The sequence below is a fragment of the Prionailurus viverrinus genome, chromosome A2 (genome assembly GCF_022837055.1).
Source record: "Prionailurus viverrinus isolate Anna chromosome A2, UM_Priviv_1.0, whole genome shotgun sequence".
Lineage (NCBI taxonomy): Eukaryota > Metazoa > Chordata > Mammalia > Carnivora > Felidae > Prionailurus > Prionailurus viverrinus.
The window spans coordinates 4,833,896-4,857,002 of NC_062562.1; the positions used below are offsets into that span (position 1 = coordinate 4,833,896).

General features: G+C 56.0%; 1 protein-coding gene and 1 long non-coding RNA gene across 4 annotated transcripts; one reads left to right on the forward strand and one right to left on the reverse strand.

Moving 5' to 3' along the window:
* Positions 1-3,028: 3,028 nt before the first annotated feature.
* Positions 3,029-6,821, reverse strand: LOC125148173 (uncharacterized). Of its 2 annotated transcripts, none has more exons than XR_007145446.1 (3): positions 6,587-6,821; positions 4,917-5,933; positions 3,029-3,163 (listed from the first exon to the last, which is right to left on the reverse strand). It is a non-coding gene; the product is annotated as an uncharacterized LOC125148173 (long non-coding RNA). The 2 variants fall into 2 exon arrangements; XR_007145443.1 differs by having other exon boundaries at positions 3,029-3,261.
* A 1,868-nt stretch (positions 6,822-8,689) lies between these two features.
* Positions 8,690-22,925, forward strand: TIMM44 (translocase of inner mitochondrial membrane 44). 2 transcript variants are annotated; one of them, XM_047850361.1, is made up of 13 exons: positions 8,690-8,776; positions 10,947-11,048; positions 13,458-13,628; positions 14,606-14,686; positions 15,470-15,619; positions 16,376-16,515; positions 16,828-16,913; positions 17,561-17,653; positions 17,742-17,866; positions 19,189-19,239; positions 21,226-21,315; positions 21,915-22,025; positions 22,356-22,925. In XM_047850361.1, the coding sequence occupies exons 1-13, from the start codon at positions 8,732-8,734 to the stop codon at positions 22,473-22,475; spliced, it is 1,365 nt and encodes a 454-aa protein (XP_047706317.1). In that variant the 5' UTR covers positions 8,690-8,731; the 3' UTR covers positions 22,476-22,925. The 2 variants fall into 2 exon arrangements, with proteins under 2 accessions (XP_047706317.1, XP_047706318.1); XM_047850362.1 differs by having other exon boundaries at positions 8,720-8,776; positions 10,944-11,048.
* Positions 22,926-23,107: the final 182 nt, after the last annotated feature.

Sequence of the window (23,107 nt, forward strand, 5' to 3'; positions counted from 1 at the left end):
ATTACACCTGAGTTGGAGCATAAAGGTGAATATAATATAAAGACTAGATTATGGGGATTTTCCCTCCTTTTTAAAAAATTTTTTTCTTTATTTATTTTGGGGGAGAGAGAGACAGCATAAGTGGGGGAGGGGCAGAGAGAGAGGGAGACGGAGAATCCTAAGCAGGCTCTGTGCTGTCAGCACAGACCCCGACTGGGAGCTTGATCTCACAAGCCGCGAGATCATGATCTGAGCCGAAATCAACAGTCGGACACCTAACCAACTGAGCCACGTAGGCACCCCTTTCCTTCTAATTTTCAAAGAAACTGAAGCGTTTGCAAGGGCCCCCAAAGTATTGTGGTCCTAGGCATTTAATAGCTAAGTCCGTTGTGCTAACAGGTCAGGCCCGGTTCTTCGAAAGGCCTGATTGCCTCACAGGCTGTGCGCCTGCTGCCTACTGACCATTCTACCCATAACTCACGTGGACGCTGATGACTGCAAATAAATTTCCAGAAGAGAGATCAGCTTCCAAAGAGAGAGACTGTCCCACTGACCAGGAGGAGGGCCACGCAGCACGGTCCCAACGAGCGTGGAACAAAGGACCACCGCAGAAGTTGGAAACCTTTCCAGACTGTCCACCCGCCGTGGGCCCGGCACAGCAAAGGCCCTGTCACCTGCAGCAAAGGGCCCTGCTCTATAGTCTTGGAGCGCAGGGAGCGCAGACAGCGAGGCGGTTAGGAATGGATTGCGCTGCCCGCCTTATCCCCCACCAGGCAGGTTTTGCCATTCCACAGTCACCACGCCCTGTCCAGCCTGTCCCCTGGCTTCTCAGCAGTCCCGCCTGCTGGGTCGCCTGGTTCGGGACTCTGTGGTCTCTCCTGACGGCCTCAGTGGCCTCCTCACTGCAGCCAGAGGGATCTTTCTGCAAAGCAGAACTGACTGGATGACACCCTCCACGCCCTTCTGCACCCCTGACGTTTGCACGGCCGTTCCCTCGCCCTGAAGCATCCCTGTCCTTACTCCCTGCCCTGTCGTCCCCGCCTGCGGCAAGCCCGCGAGAACCTAGCTGCTTTGTCGCTTCTCGCAAATACCGCAGCCGTCTCCCCATTGCAGCACTCGAGCGGCTCGACTTCTGGGGGCCTTTGCTTCCTTGCCTTAGAAAATGGGGGAAATGAGGCCAACTTCAGAGATCTTAAGGAGAAGCCAGCGTCTGCTATATGCGCAGCTCTTGCTGGCACATCACCCTGCCCACTGGCCAGGAGTTCGCGCCATGACCTGGGACGACAGCCCGCGCCCTAACCGGGCCAGCCACGTTCTCTCTGACGCTGCCAGTGGCTGTGGGCCACTTCCTTCCCCTCTGCAAGCCGAGAGCTCATGATAGCATCCGCCCCGGGGGTGGGGGTGGGGGGTGCTAAGGAAGATAGCGCTTCCCGGGGCTGGGCCGGCTGTCTGGAACAGAGGAGGCGAGCCACCCGTGCCAGTGGCTATTATTACACCTCGAGAAGGAGCGAGCCAGCCGGTCGGAGAGGGAGCGGGAGCGGGAGCGGGAAGGAAGCCAGACAGGAGGCAGACAGAACGCAGAGGCCTGTGGGCAGCAGCAGCTGGGCGTGGGCAGGGGCTCCGAGCCCAAGAGAGCACGCGGGGTAGCTGTGCTTTGCCAAGGGCGGCCGACACACGGGACGCGTATTTCTCACTGCTCTGGAGGCTGGGAGCCTGAGATGGAGCTGTCGGCAGCCCTGGGGGCTTCCGAGGCCTCTCTCCTTGGCTTGTGGACGGCCACCGTCTCACCTGTGTCCTCCCGTGGCCGTAACTTCTGCGCGTGCCTGTGTCCCCACCTCCTCTGCTTTTAAGGACCCCAGTCATACTGGGTTAGGATCTGCCCTGATGACCGCATTCTAACTCGATGATCACATTAAAGGCCTTACAGCTCCTAAGGGTCACATCCTGAGGTGCTGGGGTCAGAATGTCGACATAGGAAGTTGGGGGGAGGATGACATCCGGCCCACAACAGACACTGAGGGGGGTGTTGGGAGAAGGGAAGCAGGGGGGGCGCTAGGCTCCAAGCAGTAGGCTTGTCTTGTCCCCATCCAGCCTCCTCGAAGCCAGCGGACTGTCCTGTTCTGCCCACGAGCCCCGGCCGCTTGGTTAGATGCCAGAGTCCCTCGTCAGGTTCTTCTCAGCTAAAGAGGGCTTAACTAAACCAGTCTTGTGAAGCTCTTGGCACACTGCCTGGCCTAGAAGAGCTTAATAAATCACAGCTCTCATTGTTAGTGAAGACGGTTTGGCCAGGACTGTTGATCTAGAAAAAACACCAGGTAGACCAAAAAGACAAGGAGCCTGATTATGATAAACATGACGATAAGTTGGAGGCATGGCATTATTAAAACTATATGCTTCATAAAATATAATACCAAAGGGTGCCCAGGTGGCTCCCTCGGTTAAGCGTCCCACTTCGGTTCAGGTCATGATCTCGCCACGGTCCGTGAGCTCGAGCCCTGCGTCGGGCTCTGTGCTGATGGCTCGGAGCCTGGAGCCTGCTTCGGATTCTGTCTCCCTCTCTCTCTGCCCCTCTCCTGCTCGCATTCTGTCTCTCTCTGTCTGTCTCTCTCTCTCAAAAATAAACATAAAAAAATTTTTTTAATAAATAAAATATAATACCAAAACAAAAAAATGTTAGAAATAGAATAAGGTAGCCCAGGTGGCTCAGTTGGTTGAGCGTCCGACTCTTGATTTTGGCTCAGGTCACGATCTGATGGTCGTAGGATCAAGCCCCCTATCGGGCTCTGCGCTGAGGGTGCAGCCTGCTTGAGATTCTGTCTCTCCTCTGCCCCCTTTCCCCCGCTTGCGCACTCTCTCTCTCTCTCTCTCTTAAAAAAAAGAAAGAAAAAATATAGAATAAACTGGCAGAAACGTAACTGCAGTGAGAACTTAATCAACTATGGCAAACTGAGGGTTTAAGAATAGAAATAATCTACCCAACAGTCACACTGTTGTGCTATTACCCACATGGAGTGAAAAGCTAACAAGCACACACAAACCTGCACACAGGTGCTCATGGCAGCTTTATTCATAATCCCACAGACTTGGAAGCAACCCAGACGTCCTTCGGTGGGTGAATGGATAAACCATGGGACATCCAGACGAGGGAATGTTATTCAGCGCTAAAAAGGGAGGAGCTCTCCAGCTGTGAAAAGACACAGAGGAACCTCAAATGCATGTCGCTAAGCGAGAGAAGCCAGTCTGAAAAGGCTACACACGGTATGATTCCAACTCGATGACATTCTGGAAAAGGCAAAAGCACGAAGACAGTAAGTAAAAGGATCCGTGGCTGCCAGGGGTGGGGAGGCGGGAGAGATGAACAGACGGAGCACAGGGGATTTTTTTTACGGCAGTGAAATACACTGTATGTCACCACAATGATGGATACATTCATTATCCATCTGTCCAAAGCCATAGAGTGAACCCCAACGTAAACCATTGACTCTGGGGGCACCTGGGTGGCTCAGTCGGTTAAGCATCCAACTCTTGATCTCGGCTCAGGTCACGATCTCACGGTTCGTGAGTTCGAGCCCTGCATAGGGCTCCACGCAGACAGTGTGGAGCCTGCTTGGGATTCTCTCTCTCCTTCTCTCTGCCCCTCCCCCGCTTATTCATTTTCTCTCTCGTTCTAAATAAACATTAAAAAATGTTTTTTTTTTAATTTTTTTAACGTTTATTTATTTTTGAGACAGAGAGAGACAGAGCATGAATAGGGGAGGGGCAGAGAGAGAGGGAGACACAGAATCTGAAACAGGCTCCAGGCTCTGAGCTGTCAGCACAGAGCCCGACGCGGGGCTCAAACTCACGGACTGTGAGATCATGACCTGAGCCAAAGTCGGACGCTCAACCGACTGAGCCACCCAGGCGCCCCTGAAAAATGTTTTTAAATAGAGTATGGACTCTGGATGGTAATGAGGTGTCAGCGCGGGTTCACGGACCATAACAAAAGTGCCCCTCTGGTGCCACGTTGACGGTGGGGACGACAGAGGGTATGGGGACTTCCTTTACTTTCCACTCAATTTTGCTGTGAACCTAAAACTGCTCTAAATATAAGTTATATGTTAATTTTTAATTTGTATTTTTTTATTTACTTATTTTCTTCAAATGTTTATTTATGCTAGAGAGAGAGCACACGAGCAAGGGAGAGTCAGAGAGAGAGGGAGACAGAGGATATGAGGCAGGCTCTGCACTGTCAGCACAGAGCCCGACGCAGGGCTCGAACTCATGAACCGCGAGATCATGACCTGAGCCCAAGTCAGATGCTTAACTGACTTAACCTATATGTTAATTTTTTAAAACAAGGGTCATTGTTTTTTACAATAATGCCTATATTGAAAATATGGTACTCTTTCGGAAAATGAATATATTAAAGGTACACACTTATTCACAAAAAGTAATGACCTAGAGAATGTGAATGTTATACTTAATGGAATAATTCATATACCCGGGTTTATAAATTACAAATAATAAGTCGGTTTTTAAAAAAAATAAACTTCCCTTGGGGTGCCTGCGTGGCTCAGTCAGTTGAGTCTCCGACTTCGGCTCAGGTCATGATCTTGTGGTTTGTCAGTTCGGGCCCCACGTCGGACTCTGTGCTAACGGCTCAGAGCCTGGAGCCTGCTTCGGATTCTGTGTCTCCTTCTCTCTCTGCCCATCCCTCGCTTGTGCTCTGTCTCTCTCGGTCTCTCAAAAATAAATGAATAAATGTAAAAAACAAATTAAAAAAAAAACTTCCCTTTTAGAAGATTTAGATTTACAGAAAAATTGCAAAGATGATACAGAGTCTCATACACCCTACAATCTTTCCCCTAGTCCTCATATCTTAGAATGAAGATATGGGACGCTTGTTACAATTAATGAACCAATATTGATGCATTTTAATCAACTGAAGCCCATACCAGATTCTTTCAAATTTTCCCTGATGTCCTTTTGGGTCCCAGGAGGCCATCCAGGGTCACACATGGTCACTTAGTCTCATTTCCTTAGTCTCCTCTGGGCTGGGACACCTTCTCAGACTTTCCTTGTTTGTGATGACCTTGACAGTCCTGAGGGGAACTGGTCAGGAATTTCAGAGAATCTCCATCAGTTGGGACCTGCCTGATGCTCTTCTCACAGGTGGACGAGGGTGGTGGGTTTGGAGAGGAAAACCCAGAGGTGAAGGGCCCTTTTCATCATATGGCATCCTATGCAGAGTAGATGCTGATAACATGATTAATCACAGGGGTTTTCGAGGAACAGTAACAAAGAATGATAACACACGTAGGCCAAGAAGGAAATCTCTAAACACAAGAAGGAGACACTGCCTAGGCCCCAGGTTCTGTAACGGCACAACTATATAAACGAAGGGGGCGTTACCCTTGAGCCCTGAGTCTTGCCCTCCCCAGGGCTTATAATCAAATCGCTCTAACACTTATCAAGGGGGGAGGGGCTCTACATCGGCTCCCCCGGTTCCCATCTCCTCTGTTCAGGCTCCTGCCTGACCCTCTCCCCTGGAGTGTGGACAGGACCTACGGAGTCCCTTTTAAGTAACAGAATACGGTAAGTGTGATGGGATGTCACATCTGAGATTAGGTTACAAAAGACTGTCACTTCTGCCCCGCTGGCCCTCTCTTACACCCTTGGATGGAAGTCAGTCGCCGTGTTGGAGGCGGGCACGTACTCACATGGGTAAAACACCGAAGAGGGCTACCAGCCTATAATCAGGGAGAAGCGGAGGCTCCTGGTCCGACAGCCATCAAGGGATTGAATCCTGCCAGCAGCCATAGGAATGATCCTGGAGCAGAACCCCCCTCCCAACCCCCACTGTTGGGCCCTGAGAAGATTACAGACCCACCTCATACCTTGACTGCAAACTTGTGAGACACCCTGAACCACAGGACCAGCTGGGTCACACCAAGACGCCGGGCCCACAGACACTGTGAGAGCACACCATACATACTTGTCTGAAACCTCATATTTTAAAATTTTTATTTATTTTTGAGACAGAGAGAGAGGAAGAGGGGGAGAGAGAGAGAATCCGAGGCAGGCTCTGCACAGTCAGCACAGAGCCCGATGCAGGGCTCGAACCCGCGAACCGCGAGATCCTGACCTGAGCCGAGATCAAGAGCGGGAGCCTGGCGTCGGGCTCTGTGCTGACAGCTCAGAGCCTGGAGCCTGCTTCAGATTCTGTGTCTCCCTCTCTCTCTCTGCCCTTCCCCTGCTCGCACTGTTTCTCTCTCTCAAAAATAAATAAATACCCCCCCAAAAAAAGAATCTAGGTGAAGCGTACGTGAGTGTTCATCATGCCATTCTTGCAACTTTTTGGTAGCTTTTAAATTTTTCAAAAGGACAAGGTGGAAGAACCAACAAAGCACCCTCCTTCCTCCCCATATGTTCCCCTACCTGCCAACATTTTTCCTTCTACACACAGCAAAGATTCCTCCAAGGTGCCCACACTCACTCTCTCTGTGTGCTGGCTAAATGTTTAATTACTGGTCTTCCAAACAAAACCAAAGGCGCCTGATCAGTAGTGTTTGCCAATTCCTGTGGTGTAAATATTCCCACCCCGGCTGATTTCACGGCTACTCACGTGGTGTCGCTGAACGCTGAATTGGTAGCAGCACATGTAACAGTATTTCCAGCACACAGATGTGATACATGTAAATACCCTCAGTAGCATGGCGAAGCAACATGTGGAAAAATAATTATGAGTTTTGGGACACCTGGGTGGCTCTGTCGGGTAAGCATCCGGGTCTTGATTTCAGCTCAGGTCATGATCTCACGGTTCTTGGGTTCAAGCCCCGAGACGGGCTCTGTGCTGACAGTTCGGAGCCTGCTTGGGATTCTCTCTCCCTCTCTCTCTGCCCCACCCACCCCGTTCTCTCTTTCTTTCTGTCCCAAAATAAATAATAAACTTAAAAAGAAAAGGAGGTGTTGGGGTTGGAGTATTTATTACCTTTGTCTAAATATAATCCACTTGGTCAGAAGTTTATACAATTAACTTGTATTCTATTATTTGTTTGCTGTTTAATTATTTTTGAGAGAGAGGGAGACAGAGCACGAGTGGGGGGAGGGACAGAGAGAGGGAGACAGACCCGAAGCAGGCTCCAGGCTCTGAGCTGTCGGCACAGAGCCCGACGAGGGGCTTGAACCCACGAACCGTGAGATCATGACCTGAGCCGAAGCCGGACGCTCAACCGACTGAGCCACCCAGGTGCCCCTATAATTAACTTTTAAATAATGGCTGTTTTTAACAACTAGCTCCCAAATTCCTAAAAATTTGACTGTTAGCTCTCGCTAGCCAGAACAAGCTGGCTCCAGCACACCGCTGTAAAAAAAAATCTCACCCCACTGAAATCTGGCTTCCACAGCCACCATTCCACCAAAACCCTCTTGCTGGTCTCACCGGGGACCTCCATATTGCAAACTGCCAAGGACAACGGACACATGTCTGGCCTGGCCTGCCTTGCGTGAGTTCCGTGCAGCATTCAACACTGCGTACTCCACCTGCCTTCTCCGAGGCCCTCCAGGTGCCTTTCCTACCTGCTGCCCAGTCCTGCCCAGTCTACTTGAAGGGTTCTTTTTCCTCCACTTTTGGCCTTTGATATGCCCGTTTGACACACTCCCGGGTGCCCTTGTCCAATTCCATGGCTCCAACAACGAAGAAGCCCAGGTCTTCTCAGCAACAACCTATGTATCCCAACCACGTAACTAGTTTGCTCTTCTTGGAGTAAAGACATTTCAAACAGAGCCAGAGTGGAAGCCCTCGTCCCTTACTCCCACCTCGAGGTGGAGCTCCTGAGAGACACAGGATCTGTCCTGCCCTGAAGCTAGGAAGTGTTAAGTTGCCTCCCTTTCAAGTCCCACAGACCTTATCACAGCTTAGTAACTCAAAAGGCTTCAATACATGAACTCCCCCCAAGGTACCAGCTCCCCATCCCTCCTAGACTCAGATTGCATGGCCATGCTAAGGTACCGCCACTTGGTGGCGGCATTCTCCAAATGGAAAATAGTATCTAAGTGCTAAAAAGACATAGGCCTAATCTTTAGGGCAAGATGTGTCAATTTATGCGAAATCCATGGGGAGTGGCCTCCACCCAGCCTGGTCTTCATCTTCCTGTTCTGGACTAAAACCAATGGGCGCTTTCTCAAAGTGCTGTACAAAGTGGGCTCCTTTGCTCTCGCTCTTGGAGCAACTCACTTGCCCGTCGGTCGGTCACTGTAGGTCACTGTGAGAGCCAGGGTCAGTCACTATTGGGCTGGTCCGCGGGTCAATCAGTCAGAATCCAATTGAGCCTGTCCCTGTGGTCAGTCGCCCTACTCATCCTTCCGGACAACGGAACCTTGCACGACCTGACTGGGAGATCGCCTCTCCGCACGGGGCAGAAATCACGTCCTCAGGATCCGCCCCTTCGCAGCCTTAACCAACCCTAGGTCTCTACCTCAAAAAAGTGCCCGCCCCCGGGTGACGTCAAGCAACATGCCCCGCCTTCCCAAATCCTGCCCTATCAGAGGCCTAGCTCTCTAGGAATCTCTAGCTCATTAAGTCCCGCCCCTATGCCAGACCACTCTCCAAGGCCCCGCCCCCAAGGGAACCCTGTCTAATCAGAGGCCGTTACCTCCCCGAAACCCCGCCCCCAAGGCCGGCTTTTCCCAGACCCACGCCGCGCTACATAGACGCGGCGGATGACGCCATCAGGCCGCGTCACCAGAAGGTCACAAGGGATCCAGCAACATGGCGGCGGCGGCGCTGCGGGGAGGTTGGTGCCGCTGCCCGCAGGTAAGGAGACGTACGGGGTCAGGGTGGGGAATAGGGGGCGGGCCTAGGGAGCTCCCAGCCCGCGACCTCCAGGGTCTTTTTCCCCTCAGGCCTTAGGCCCCCTCGGCCCTTTCTTGGGCTCGGCAGAAGGCTTGGGTTGGGTCGTTGGGTCGGTCGAGGCCGGGACCGGGGTCCCGGAGCGAAGCTTGTGGTTGAGGAGCTAAGCGTGCCGGGTCCGAGGCGGCCATGCGCTGAGCCCGGCGGACGGCGAATCGCCCCTCACTTCCTGATCAGACTCCACGTGCACCGGGGAGTGCACGGTGGCCCGCGCGCCCGGTGGAGAAACAGCCGGGAGAAGGCAAAATACCGTTGACAGTCACGGCTCGCGTTTATGTGCCAGGTCCTCTACCGAGAGCATTTCCTGCATCGCTCCCCCTCGTCCTCTGAAAGTGCGGGAGATGGTTCTCGTCCTGGCTTAGAGCTTGAACTCATAGGGGTGGTGGGAGTTAAGGCGTGTATGGTGCACTCAGAAAACAGTAGTATTTCATGTACTACAAGCTTCGTGGATTACATGTACTTCATGTACTGCTGCTGCTTGTTGCTGTTTCACAGGTTGGGAAACTGGGACTCAGAAAGGTTAAGCAACCTGCCCACAGCCTCAGCTCGTGGTAAGCTGACCTGGTCCAAAGCCCAGGTCAAACTGACTGCAGTGCTAGGCTCTGGATGAAGGAAAGTATCTCATAGGGATCCTAGTGTGGGGAGGAAGAAGCTGTCTTTGACTCCAGGCTGATTTTTTTTTTTTCTTGGCTACTTGTGTTTTAAGTCAGGGTTTGAGATTGAATTTACACATGTTCGGATCTGGGCACAAAACCGGTTGGGAACCAGCCTCGGGTTGGGGCTTAATATGGGATTTCTTTTCCAAGTTAGACAGCCGTTCACTGCTACCTTAGACTGTTGCTGAAGTCAGTGGTTCCAGGATCAATGGGTGTAGGCATATAGAGAAGAACAAATGATTTCAGCTCTCAGGGGTTACTCTTTTTTTTAAATATATATATATTTAAGTTTATTAAGTAGTCTCTACCCCAATCGTGGGCATCTCAAACTCACAACCCTGAGATCAGGAGTCAAATGCTGTTCCCACTGAGCCAGCCAGGTACCCCAGGAATTACTCTTGAGTAGCTGTAGGAGATGCTAGCCTTTGCATGAGTTTGGGCTGTTGCTTAGAGTTCCTGGAGATAGGAGGCATGGAACGGGAGAGGAAAGGCCCAGGGAATATGGAAGTGGAAGAGTGGTTCTATGGTCATTGACATCAATGTGCCTGGCTCTGTGCTGGGTGCTACGGTGCAATGTTGAGCAGGACGTGCACTGGCCCTTCTCTTATGGAGCTTAAGTCCTTCATTTGGTAGGAGAAGAAATGCCTTTCACGTGATGATGTTAGTAGTGTCTTGGCCCAGGTGTGCCCTCTTGCACAGGACATGCTAGGTTTCTTCCAGGGTTGTGCCTAGAACAAGTTATCTGTGTTTTACCTCTGAGAGCCCAGGTCTCTGGTCTTCCAAGGCTGGCAGCAACAGGCTAGGCTTGTGAGAGAAGACTGCTCACGGCCAGCATCGAGGCGCTTGGGGCCCATTTCAGGCTAATGAGATGAAATCAGATGAAGGCACGTTTAGCCTTCTTCCACCATAGGTTGGTATCTCCTGAGACTCATCTGGTTTCCCCCAGGTTCAGAGGCAGGAAAGTAGGGATGGACCCTGGAGGTGCAGATCCAGTGTCTTCCTTTCCACGAGATTCCATTGGCTTCTCAGAATTTAGCAAGATGGAGGAATGTCTAGCATGCAGCAGGCCTGCAGTGAAAATCGGCAAATGATGGGGCGCCTGGGTGGCTCAGTTGGTTAAGCATCTGGCTTCGGCCCAGGTCATGATCTCACGGTTTGTGGGTTCGAGCCCCGCATCGGGCTCTGTGCTGACAGCTCAGAGCCTGGAGCCTGCTTCGGATTCTGTGTCTCCCTCTCTCTCTGCTCCTCCCCTGCTAGCGCTCTGTCTCTCCCTCCCTCCCCTCCCTCCTCACCTCTCTCTCTCAAAAATAAACATTAAAAAAAATCGGCAAATGAGACTTGACCCCTACTTTTTAGTGGGGCTTACTCACTTCCTAGTTACCTTATCTGAATGGCTTTCTCTTTTCTTCCCTAAGTAGAGATGCCTCAGCAATGGAGTCCAGTTCCTGTCCAGCCACAACCTAATGCTACTGCACAATGGTGCCTATCAGATACGCCGGCCCGGCCGAGAGCTGCCTCTGGTGAGTGACGGGATGCCAGCAGACAGAGAGGAGTCTGAAAGATCAGACCTGGTTGGCAGGAGACAGAGCTGCAGGACGTTGCCCACACTGGCAAGGGTAGCTGATTGGCGTTCCCCATCCAAGACCTGCGGGGTCACAGAACCCAGCGTGCTGGTTCTCTCGGGCTCTCGGGCAGCACCTGGCATTACCAGGGGTGGAGCTCCTGCCTGACAAAGTAGATGATGTGTCAGCTCTCAGGGCTGGAAAGGCATCCCTGTACTCAGCTGAAATCCATTTCCCTGTGGCTCTTCCCTTTTCGGGGTGACATCCCTCCAGGCATTTGAGTGGAGTCACCTCACCTTGGGGGCTCAGTTTCCTGTCTCTGTTGTTCCTCACAGACAGCATTTTCTAGAGCTTTTCTCCTCCGCGTCATTCCTTTTCAACTGTGCTGCTTTCTGGCGGTGTGTTACCACCACAGGGAGGAAAGCCCCAAACCAGTATATTTCCCCAAGTGCACACACTGGGGCAGCCCACACCCTTCCCTTCCCGCTGAGTCTCTCACAGGCCTGGTCTCCCTGGTCCTGTCCTTGAGCTTTTGTGGGCGTGGCACATGCCCTGTGGCCTTTCCTCTTAGCCACCACCTCCCGGTGTGCGGCCGGCCGTGGAGCGGGAGGTGGGGCAGCTGCCAGGTGGCGCAGTCCCAGACAGTCTTAGAACCTAGACCTCCCCCAGAGAAAGGCTGGCTGGGCACACCATTCGCGTGGTTCTTCAAGTATTCTCTTTTCGGAGCCCACTCTCAACGTGGTGGGGAAGCAGCGATCCTAACCTGGCTCAGTGCGACCCTGAACTGAAGCCTGTGTCTTGGGCCGTGTACGACTCTGGCTCTTGTGTCTGCAGGAGGACCGTGGCCTTTCTTCTGGCCTCCCTAGGCCCCGGCTTTCTGGGTATGTTGGGTTTTCCTACGAGGGGCACCCCTGAGCTTAGGCTCTGGGTGACAGTGATCCTGTGGGTTGACGACGGAGGTTTGTGCCAAGCCCTGGGGTGACATGTGAATTCCAATGTGGGACTTGAGAGTGACCCCAAAGTTATCCCGGCCCCAGAAGCCCAGGGAGTAGGGCCCTATCTCAGTTTCTTCCAGATAAGGGGCTATAGAGTCCTTTCCACTCCATTCCTGGGACAGGGGCTGCCTTGGGTGAGCATGTTTGAATGTCCATGAGGGTTCCAAACCGCCCGTTTCTCACCCAGGGCTCCCTCTGTTGGAGAAGGAGCCTGGCACTTTGTTTTGTTTTTAATAGACTTTATCCTTCTGAGCACTTTTACATGTACAGAAAAATTGAGCAGGAAGTACTGAGAGCTTCCATCAACCTCCTGGCGGCCCCTCCTCCCACCTGGGCCTGCATTTTCCCCATGGTGCAGCCTCTTGCTTTAGTATAGCACCTTTGTTACAACTGATGAGCCAGTATTGATACATCGTTATTAACTGAGGCCCATAGTTTGCCTTAGGGCTCATGCTGGGTGCTCGTTCAGTGGGTTTGGACAGAGTAGTCTTACTGCCCAGAAACTTCTCTTTGCTCCGCCCATTCATCTCCCCCACCAGCCTACCCAGCCCCTGACAACCACTGATCCTTTTACTATCCATGGTTTCACCTTTTCCAGAATGTCCTAGAGTGGGGATCATGCCTCCTGGAGTCTCTTCAGACCAGCTTCTCTCACTCAGTAATATGAATTTAAGGTTCCTCTGTGTCTTTTTTTTTTTTTTTAAGTTTATTTATTTTTAGAGAGAGAGAGCACAATCAGGGTAGGAACAGAGAGAGAAGGAGAGAGAGAATCCCAAGTAGGCTCCTCACTGTCATGGTGCCCGATATTGGGCTTGAACTCACAAACCGTGAGACCCTGACCTGAGCCGAAATCAAGAGTCAGACACTCAACTGACTGAGCCACCCAAGTGCCCCCTCCTGTGTCTTTTTTAAATTGAGATGTCATTGACAAATTGTGTAAGGCCGCAACATCTTTTTTTTTTTTTTAATTTTCTTTTTAATGTTTGTTTTTGACAGAGAGAGAGAGCGTGAGCTGGGGAGGGGGAGGGGCAGAGAGAGAGGGAGAAACAGAGTCCGAAGCAGGCTCCAAGCTGTCAGCACAGAGCCTGATGCGGGGCTCAAACTCACAAACTCTGACATCATGACCCGAACCAAACTCAGATGCTTAACCGACTGAGCCACCCAGGCGCCCCTCGCAACATCTTTTCATAGCTTGCTAACTGGTTTCCTTTTATTACTGGATAATAAAGAAACTGGACATCCCACAGTTTATCACCTGATGCTTTCTTAACTTGACTTTCTTGGCTCATAAGGGAGGTAGCTGTTCATTGTGAAACCCGTATCAGCACAGAGGAGAAAGTAAAAACCTTTGTTTCTTTTACATTCTTTCCAGTCCAAATCCTATTCTTCTGGAAACAGGAAAGGCTTCCTCTCTGGCTTGCTAGATAATATCAAGCAAGAATTAGCCAAAAACAAAGAAATGAAAGAAAGTATAAAAAAGTTCCGAGATGAGGCCCGCAAGCTAGAAGAGTCTGACGCGCTCCAGGAGGCCAGAAGGAAATACGTGAGTCCCTTTGCTTCCCGCACAGAGATGACACAGGGGGGGAAGTGACGTCACTCACTGACCACAGGGGCGAGCGGACAGGAGTGAGTCGCCAGCCCCCCGTTTCTGCGGTGAGACGGAGTGGGGTTCTCTGCACACCAGCGGCGCCAGCTTCTTCTGGAAGCTTGTGAGAGATGCGGGGTCGCGGAGCCCTCCCCGACCCGCTGGATTGGAGTGCGTCTGCACGGGCTCCCCGGGTCACCCCTTGAGCTGTAGGTTTGAGATGCACTGCTCCTGAGAGCTGGTTGGGGCCCCTTGAGTGAAGCAGGTAGAAAGCGGGTCGCGGTGCTGGTGTGATTATTAATTACCGCCTGGTCTCTTACCGAAGCAGCTGCCAGGCGCCCGCCGCGGGGAGTGGGCTCGGCAGCTGCCGCGTCAGGGCTCTGCGAGGTGGGGACAGCCGCCCCGTCTTGCCAACGGGTGCCTGCTCCGGGGTCCCTTGGGTTTTTGTTCTCTTGGCCACGTCCCGGGCTGTGGGCGAGGCCCGTTCGCTCAGAGGGCCTGTGGGGGATTCGACCTGATGGATGATGACCCTTTCTTTCCAGTAAGGAAGAGGAGTGGGCTAAGGGGTGGCTTGGCTCGGCTTGGGGGCAGAGCAAGCCGAGTCGGGTGGGACTGTGGCTGTGGGAGATCCAGCAGTGGCTGGCAGCTGCAGGGGTGCAGAGCGAGGCAGGATGATGTGGATGAACCGGGGCGGGAGGCAAGATCAGCCCTGCACCTGGCGAGAGACTAGAGCCAGGGCTGGGCCTCAGGGGTCTCCCTCCGTCAGCCCTCACCTGCTCCCGAAAGCAAGGCTGTCGGGCAGTGAGGGGCCCTGGGGTGGGGAGGGGGCTGGGGTGGTCGGGCAGGAGGTGGAGGGGGCAGGGCGCCGCTCAGAAAATGCTTCCTGTAAGACAACTGCTGTGTCGTAACCAAGAGAAACAACCTCCTTACCGTAGAAAAGCATTGAATCCGAAACCGTGCGGACGAGCGAGGTGATAAAGAAGAAGCTGGGGGAGATCACAGGCACAGTGAAGGAGGTAATGGTCTCCGGGCCCCCACGCTCTGTTGCCCGCGGCTGCCAGGCCATCTGTTCGTCGCCTCTGGGAGGAGAGCTGTGCTGGAAGCTGCGGGCAGAGCTGGCGCCTAGGCAGGGCGTGACTTGGCACAGCGGATGAATAGGCGTGGGTGGCGAGCCAGGGAAGAGCCAGCCTGGCCAGGTGGCTTCCGGAGTTAGGATGCACAGCCCCCCCCCCCCGGCCACCGGCCCTCGCCCAGGAAGGAGGGCGAAGTCAGGCTAGCCCACGTGCCCTGCGGCTCACCGCTGGCAGTAGAAGCTTTCACGCTTTCGTGGCACCAGCAAAGACAGAAGGGCCAATGACTTGTCTCGTCCTGCCCAAAACAGGGAAGCACTGCTTGGCCCCAGGTGAGGGGAGATGGGGCAGCGTGGGGGGGCCCAAGGGCTTCCTTTTTGTTGCCTGTTTTGCTTTGTTCTGAGCAGGAGAGAGGGGCAGGGCTCTGCACTGTTCTGAGCCGCCTGCGAGGGTTCCAGGCCAGTCCAGCATTAGGCACAGGCTCCTCGAACCTTTTATCCCTAAGCGGCCACCCGTGCCCCTTCCGGGGAGAGCCCAGTTGACCTGGCGTCCAGCCCGGAGCCCAGGGGTTCAGCCCTGCAGACCTTGTACACGGCGCACCCGAGTGTCCGGGCCCCATAGGTCAGATGAGTTCAGAGTGTCTGTTCCTGACCTTTGAAGGACTAGACTGGTCTTAGCTTGGGGGGGGGGGGGTGCTGTGCTGACACCCCCATCCCTGTGTCTCAGTAGAGTCTTGATGAAGTCGGTAAAAGCGACCTTGGCCGGAAGATCAAGGAGAGCGTGGAGGAAGCTGCCAAGACTGCCAAACAGTCGGCCGAGTCGGTGTCCAAAGGCGGGGAGAAGCTGGGCCGGACCGCCGCCTTCAGAGCCATCTCCCAGGTGGGTCGGCCTGGGGCTCACGGCCTGGCCTGCTCTGAGTCCGGGATCCGGAGTTCTCACTGCCGATCTCAGCCCTGGAGAGGGAGGGCCCGCTTGAGGCACCAGGATGGTGCTCCGCTCCCTGCTGGGTGGCCTTGGACAAGTCACAGCCCCTAGGAAGCAGCAGGTTAATGCACGGAGAGCCTCTCAGCCACTAACACCCTTAGCTTGTGTCCGTAAGCCCGGGACCTGTTGTACTCAAGGCAACCTGAGGTCCTGATTCATTCTGAAATGACTGTTGAATCTTCCCACATGCTGGGCTCTCTTGCTACCCACAGGGGCCACTGGATAGAAAGTCCAAATTCCTGCTCCTGAGGTGTCTGGGGGACCCAGAGGGGGATGAGTGGTTCCTGAGCGACATGTGACAAGGGAACATACAGGGGAGGGGCCACGGGTGGAGGGGCAGCCCCTCCAGTGGGGAGACGTGCACAGCCAGCTCAACACGGCCAGGGTCACTGCAGCAAGGTTGGGGGAAATGAGGGGGGCGGCCAGAGAAAAGCGGGGTCCATCTGAAACAGCCCTGTGGTCCACGCAGGGAAGTCAGGCAGGGTGCTCAGAGCCACGTGACCTCGAGACCGGGGGAAGCTGGGGCCCTGGGTTGGAGTTCTCCGCGGACACTGTCCTGACTTGGGGCACAAACGCACAGGCCCCCGGCGGTGGCCCGCAGTGTCAGGACGGTCCTGAGCGCCCACCCTGGGGCTGGCTGCTTTCCCCCAGGGGGTAGAGTCCGTGAAGAAGGAGATCGACGACAGCGTGCTGGGGCAGACCGGGCCCTATCGGAGGCCAGAGCGCCTCAGGAAGAGGAAGGAGTTTGCAGGAGAGAAGCTCAAGGAAGAGAAGGTGTTTGAGCCCAACGAGTAGGTAGCAGACTGGCCAGGGCCTGTGTCCCCCTTCCACACAGACACTGTTTGTGTTTGAGCGCCCCTGGAACGTTCCTGCCCAAGTCACTTCGTTCTCGAGTGTCTGTTCTGCTCAAGAGTCCCTGCTCCCGTGTGAACGTGGGGGAGATGGTGGGCGGTGGGAAGTGGGGAGAGAAGGCAGGAGGCTGAGAGAGGAGGGCGGGCTGCCCAGGGGGACGGGGGCACTGCCCGCGGGGACAGGAGGGCTGGGTGCCTGGGCCGGCACACGGGGGCCCGTCGCCACCGCTCACCGCTGCCCCATCTCCCCAGGGAGGCCCTGGGGGTCGTGCTGCACAAGGACTCCAAGTGGTACCAGCAGTGGAGAGACTTCAGGGACAACAACGTGGTATTTAATCGTGAGTGTTCACGTCTCGGACACTCGGCCGACAGCGTCGCCGTGACAGCAGACGCTTACTGAGTGCTCCCCGCACACTGGGCACAAGCCAGACCCCCCGCTTTACAGAGGAGGAGACCGGGGTCAGAGAGGAGCAGCCACTCCCCAGGATCACCCAGCCAGTGAGCAGCAGAGCCCAGGCCGCCAGGCAGCCCTGCTCTCCAGGGCAGCCCGGTACATCTCCAGCTGGCGGGCAGGGGCCCTCCCCCAGGGGCTGAGTCACCGTCCTCGCGGTCGCGGAGCTGCCGCTGGCAGGAGGGCGGCCAGGCCGACCTGCCTCTCTGGTGGCTGGGCTGTGGGTGCCACCGTGAGAGGCTCCCTCACAGGGCAGGACAGGAGGCGCCGGTGGGCCTCCCAGGTGCCAGCCAGAGCACCGCCACGCCACACACCCTTGTCCCTTGTCCTGTGACGGTCACTAGAGGCCGGTTTCCTTGGTAGGGAGAGCCCCGCCCCTCAGCCCACCCCCGAGAAAGCTGGCTCCGCCCCGCGCTGCCCAGGTCTGCACAGGGAGTGGGTCTTGCAGGGGCTGCAGCGAGCCCCCGGAAGTCGTAGAGTAAGGGTGTCTTTCTTTCTGGAGGCGACCCCTGACCTCAGCCCACGTCCCAGCAGGGTTCTTCGAGATGAAGGTGAAGTATGACGAGAGCGACAACGTCCTCATCCGGGCGTCCCGCGCGCTGACAGACAAGGTCACAGACCTGCTGGGTGAGTGGGCCCGGACCGTCCTTCCCGCCTGGGCTGGCCGCAGGGACGGTCCCGGGCCCTGGCCCACTCCTGCCGTGGCTGCCTCCAGGGGGCCTGTTCTCGAAGACGGAGATGTCAGAGGTGCTCACGGAGATCCTGCGAGTTGACCCTGCCTTCGACAAGGAGCGGTTCCTGCAGCAGTGTGAGAGCGACATCATCCCCAACGTCCTGGAGGTGGGTGCTGCACCCTGGGGCCCCCACCCAGCAGGTCCCCGCTGTCCCGCCTGCCAGGTTACCCTGGGAACTGCCACCAGGGGCAGAGATCTCCGGCCGTCAGAGGCCTGGCGCCCCCGCGCCCCCACGCCCGGCCCTCGTTAGTCATGCACCTCTGAGAAGGCACCCAGGGTCACCTGTGGGCCCTGCTGGTCCCCATGATGGTGGCCGATTTCTTCCCTGTGGGGTGTGTCTGCTCCCAGGGACGGAGTTCCCTTTCACGAGGTCCGGCAGCAACTTCCGTCTTCCTGACAGCCGGCCTGGAGCCTCCTGTCTGCTTTCCCTCACGATCTGCTTGAAGCAGTTCCCTCGAGCCTACAGTGAGCGGCTGCCCAGGGCCGTGGCTCTGTCTCCCAGGGGCCAGGTCCCCTCTCTGTGGGAATCCTGAATCCCGTTTTCTGGCCCCTCCTTCTGGTTCATAAATGAGGAGGGGGTGGCTCGCTCCGGGTCCTGCCCCTGCACACACTGCACAGGGCCCCTGCGCAAGGTTGACTGCCTCCAGCCAGCCACGTCTGTTTCTCCAGCCCCTGGGATGTGGCCGGAACCTGGGCCTCTGCCAGGCCTTTGGAAGGGCCTGATGAGATCACAGAAAGGCTCCACACCCGCCACTACCCCCCACCCCCCCGCCCCGAAGGTAGATTCCAGTCCCCACCCCTGTCTCCTCTATCCTACTGGTCTCCCTGTGGTCCCCTCCTCTCTAATTCCCCACATTCCCTGCACCACTTCGGGCAGGGCCGGGAGGAGGTAGAGAGGGGGCGCTCCCTTAACACGGCAGCCCCAGCACAGGCGGATTCTTCTAGAGACGACATCTCAGCTCCCGGCCTGCCCCTAGTTTTCTTTTTCCCTCTGGCCCTGGGCTCCTCTCTGACCTTCAGCAGGTCAGCCCCGCCTCCAGGTTTCTGCAGAGGCATCCCCTGTGGCACCTTGGGAGGCCACCCCAGGACCCCTCCTCTGCCCCTGTCCTGACCTCTGGCTGTGCAAAGCTCCAGCCCCGGTGGAGGTGGAATGCAGCTCCTGGCCTCCTTGGCTCAGCTTCCCAGCCCCGCTGAGCCCAGCATGCTGCCACCTTCCTCCACCTCACCCGAGGCCCTTGGGGCCACCCTGGGCTGCCGGGGGTCACACATGCAGGCCCTTGGTCCCAAGGGCCTGGGGAGGGGCATCCGGTGCTGCGGCCTGACCCGAGGCCCCCTGCTCCCCAGCTGGAGCCTATAGGGTAGGGTCTCCAGCCTAGATAGCCCCCTATTAGTCTCGAACTTATTTTTTGTTTGTTTTTCCCTTTTTAGGCCATGATTTCTGGAGAGCTTGAGATTCTCAAAGACTGGTGCTATGAAGCTGTGAGTCCTTCTCTTTTTCTTTCTACTTTTTATATTTAGGCCTAAAAAGAATCAGTTTGGAGGTCTGTTTGGGCAGAGCCAGGAAGGGTATGACAGGGCCCGGTGTCCTGGTTGTGGGGGCACCCAGGGGTCGGGGGCGGGGCGGAAAGGGACCGGGAATAGCTTGGGGTGTGTGTGACCTTCCCTCAGCGCTCAGGGGTCTCACGTGGTGGCTGTGGGCGCTGGCCGGCAAGCAGCCTGCGGGCCCACACCACCTCCCGTCCCTGGGCCATGTCACAGGCGTCATGAGGGTAGAGTGTGAACACAGACGCAGCACTCCCGGATGCACAAAGCGCTGGCCAGACTCATTATAGCTGTTCTCACTTTGAGTTCCCGAAACACAGATCAAAACAGACGGTGATAAGATTTCCCGCATGGGGAGGAGCCGTGTGTCCTGATGAGGCCTGACTGCTCCCCAGAGTCAGTGCTCAGGGTCCCGGGGCCCCATGGTGCCAGGCCGTGCACCCAGGTCGGCTGTCCCCAGGAGCACACCCTGTCCGCCCCGGTCCTGGCAGCCTCCCCGGCCCTGCAGGACTCTGTCGGCCACCTCGACTCACCCTGCTCACTCCCTGACCTGTGTCTTCATGGGGTTTTTTCTAGCTTATTTGTATTGAGCAATTCAGAGCCTTTTTTGGCTGATCTATTCTGCTTCCAGCTCACAAACAACTTGGAGAAAGCAGAGGAGAAGATGTCAGATTTTTTTTTTTTTTTAATACTCCCCTGCATGGTGACTAATCCAGCAGGCATTTATGAGCGTGTGGTTTTTTTTTGTTTTTTTTTTTTTTTTTTAATGCTTTGGGACCATTAGGCTGTGGTTGATTATCTTTGCCAAAGAGCTGCTGGGGCCCCTGGAAATGCTCCTGAAATTGCAGGTGCTTTCACAGAGGTGTATGTGTGTATGTATGTGTGTGTTGTGTGTGTGTGTGTTTATTTATTTAAATGTTTGTTTCTCTTCGAGAGAGACAGAGCGTGAGTGGGGGAGGAGCAGAGAGAGAGAGGGAGACACAGAATCCGAAGCAGGCTCCAGGCTCAGAGCTGTCAGCACGGAGCCCGACGCGGGGCTCGAACCCACGAACTGTGAGATCGTGACCTGAGCCGAAGTTGAATGCTCAACCGACTGAGTCACCCAGGCGCCCCCAGAGGTGTTTCTTAGATGCCATTTTTAAGAACCACACAGGAAATAGGGTTGGCACCATTTTTTTTCTTGGTAGATCAGTTATTTCCATAAAAAGTAAGTGTTGGAATGTCTTCCACCATAGCTGCTGAGTCCAGAGAAGCCTCCAGTGAAAAGGTACCAGGTGTCACGTGTGTCCTGGGCCTGGGAGTAGGCTCAAGGGGGCTGGAGGTGTCATTGGGTGTCACCGCCCCGCGGGAAAAACGGGCTGCCTGTGGCCAGCGGCCTCCCATCGAGGCTGGTCAGTGAGGAGGAGGCCGACCGAGGGAGCTCATTTCAGAGCAGCTGTGGGTTAGGGCGAATCCTAGAAAACGCGTTTGATTCCAGGCCAAGATTCTGAGTGCGGTGAATATGGGGAAGTCCAAGATCAGCCAGAGAGGCCTCAACTTCCCTCTGGGCGTGTATTTCAGATCCCATTGCAGGAAAATTACCTACTTTACTGATTAATACCACTTTCATTTGGGCGTCTCGATGCAGCGCTGTCTTCATAACAAGGGGGGTGTGATTCGGGCCAGCAAATGGGTGGCACTGGCCTCCCTGCTTGGACCTGTGCTCCTGGCATCTGCTGCTCCTGGCAAAGCACACGCAGGCGATAGCCGTTTCTGGAAGGTGCAGGTGCAGAAAGCACGGGATAGGGCGGTGAGCCTGTCTGCGGGGAGAGTTTCCCAGGACAGTGCAGCCCCTGGGGTTCGCCAGCAGGTGCACCGCAGCACCTTGGTGGGGCTTGCGCTCGCGGGTCCAGCCGCAGGGATGTGTCTGGCTTCTCTTTGCAGACCTACAGCCAGCTGGCGCACCCGATCCAGCAGGCCAAGGCGCTGGGCCTGCAGTTCCACTCCCGCATTCTGGACATCGACAACATCGACGTGAGCGGCTCTTCTTGGCGTCCGGGGGGTGCTAGTCAGAGGGGCGCCCGTCCCTGGGGGAGCTGCGGCACGGACAGACAGGGACTGGGGTGAAATGACCTCAGGGTCCCTTTCAGCAGAGGGTTCCCATAAGCCTGTGGTGGGAGAGTTCTTGGGCAGGCGGCGGACGCAGGGGGTGCTGTTGCCGCCCAGACCTCGGGGCCCCCGGAGGCAGCGCTGTCCCTCTGCCTTCACTGGGCAGGGCGAGAGCTTTGCCCCTGTGGAGAGCCGGACGAGTGCCGGTGCTGGTTACCCCTGCCCGTGTGCAGGGGTCCCTCTGTGAGGCCTTACACGCCCACCCAGCCCCCTCTGGGGAACACGAAGCCACCAGGGTTCAGGGAGGCTGCGTGGATTGTTAGTTCAGACTCTGGCTCACGTTGGGAGGGGTCCCGCGGGAACCCCCCACAGGTCCTTCTGGGGCCTGGCCCGACGAGTAGGACAAGTGGGGTGGCTGGGACTGCCTCCTGGGAAGCAAGGGTCGGCACCAGCCGTGAGGCGACTGTCAGGGGAGGGGCAAGGCCACTCTCTGAGGCCCGCCCACCTTGTCGCTCCCCCTGCAGCTGGCCATGGGCAAGATGATGGAGCAGGGGCCTGTGCTGATCATCACCTTCCAGGCCCAGCTGGTGATGGTGATCAAGAACCCCAAAGGCGAGGTGGTGGAGGGCGACCCGGTGAGTCCAGGAGGGATCGGGCCTCGCGGGTGGCCGGTGCGAGACTGGCTGATGGCCGCCTCCAGCCACCTCGCGCCGACAGAGCCAGGAGGTTTTGTGACTGTGCAGCAACAGCAGGGCAGTGTCTTGAGAAGCCTGGGGCCCTGTGGGTGCTGGTGGGGGTTGGAGGGTGACTCACTCATCTGGCTGTGCAGAGGCCTGAGTTGTCGACTCTGGACCCAGGCTGACTCCCAGCTCTGCTCCCTGGTCCCTCCTGGTGTCCCCTTTGTGTTCTGCCCTGCCCCTCCCCACAGTCCCTTGTCGCGGCCCTCACCGTCCCTGCTTCTGCAGGACAAGGTGCTGCGCATGCTGTATGTGTGGGCGCTCTGTCGAGACCAGGACGAACTCAACCCCTACGCGGCCTGGCGGCTCCTGGACATCTCAGCGTCCAGCACGGAGCAGGTCCTCTGAGCGTGGTGGCCACGAGCAGAGGCTTCTGGGCTGGATCAGCGCGCGGTGGTCACACAGGACTGGTGTCTGCCTGTCACAACTAGACCTCTGGGGAAGACGGGACTGTCGGATCTCTACCAGGGCCGCTACAAAACCAGCTGGATGGGGACAGGCGGGTGGATGAGGGGGGGCGGCTCCCCATCCGGGGGGCTCCTGCACTGCTCCCACGCCCCTCCGCCAGCAGCCGGGGTCAATATGGTGCACCGGCCGGATGGTGCCGAGAGGCCACCCTCCCTGGCCCAGGGACGATCCAGGGGGCAGGAGGCAGGTCTAGGACCTGCTGCTCAGAGTAGCATACGAGCCGCTTCAGCCCGGCCATTTTGGCTCCGTTTTTTAACAGTGCCCTTATTATCCTGTATATATGCCTGAGATTTGGAAATAATAATAAAACGCCAAAGTGCAGGACAGCAACTCAGGTGGTCTGAGGTGTTTGTCACTGGGGTAGGGGGCAGCTGGGACCGAGGATGGGTGGTGGGAGCTGGCCGGGTGGTCACAGGAGGCGGTCAAGGTCACTGAAGGAACTGCAGCCCTAGACCTTGCCTGCTCAGGACCCTGCCCTCCCTGGGTCGGGGGTCCTCCACAAGAGCTAGGGA

What these genes read in the sequence shown, in the direction of transcription:
- TIMM44 (XM_047850361.1), top strand. Translation starts at nt 8,732, where the DNA reads ATGGCGGCGGCGGCGCTGCGGGGAGGTTGGTGCCGCTGCCCGCAG. An exon ending in GTTGGTGCCGCTGCCCGCAG is followed by an intron (nt 8,777 to 10,946) that starts GTAAGGAGACGT and finishes TTCCCTAAGTAG; the next exon opens with AGATGCCTCAGCAATGGAGT. An exon ending in AGGTGGTGGAGGGCGACCCG is followed by an intron (nt 22,026 to 22,355) that starts GTGAGTCCAGGA and finishes CTGCTTCTGCAG; the next exon opens with GACAAGGTGCTGCGCATGCT.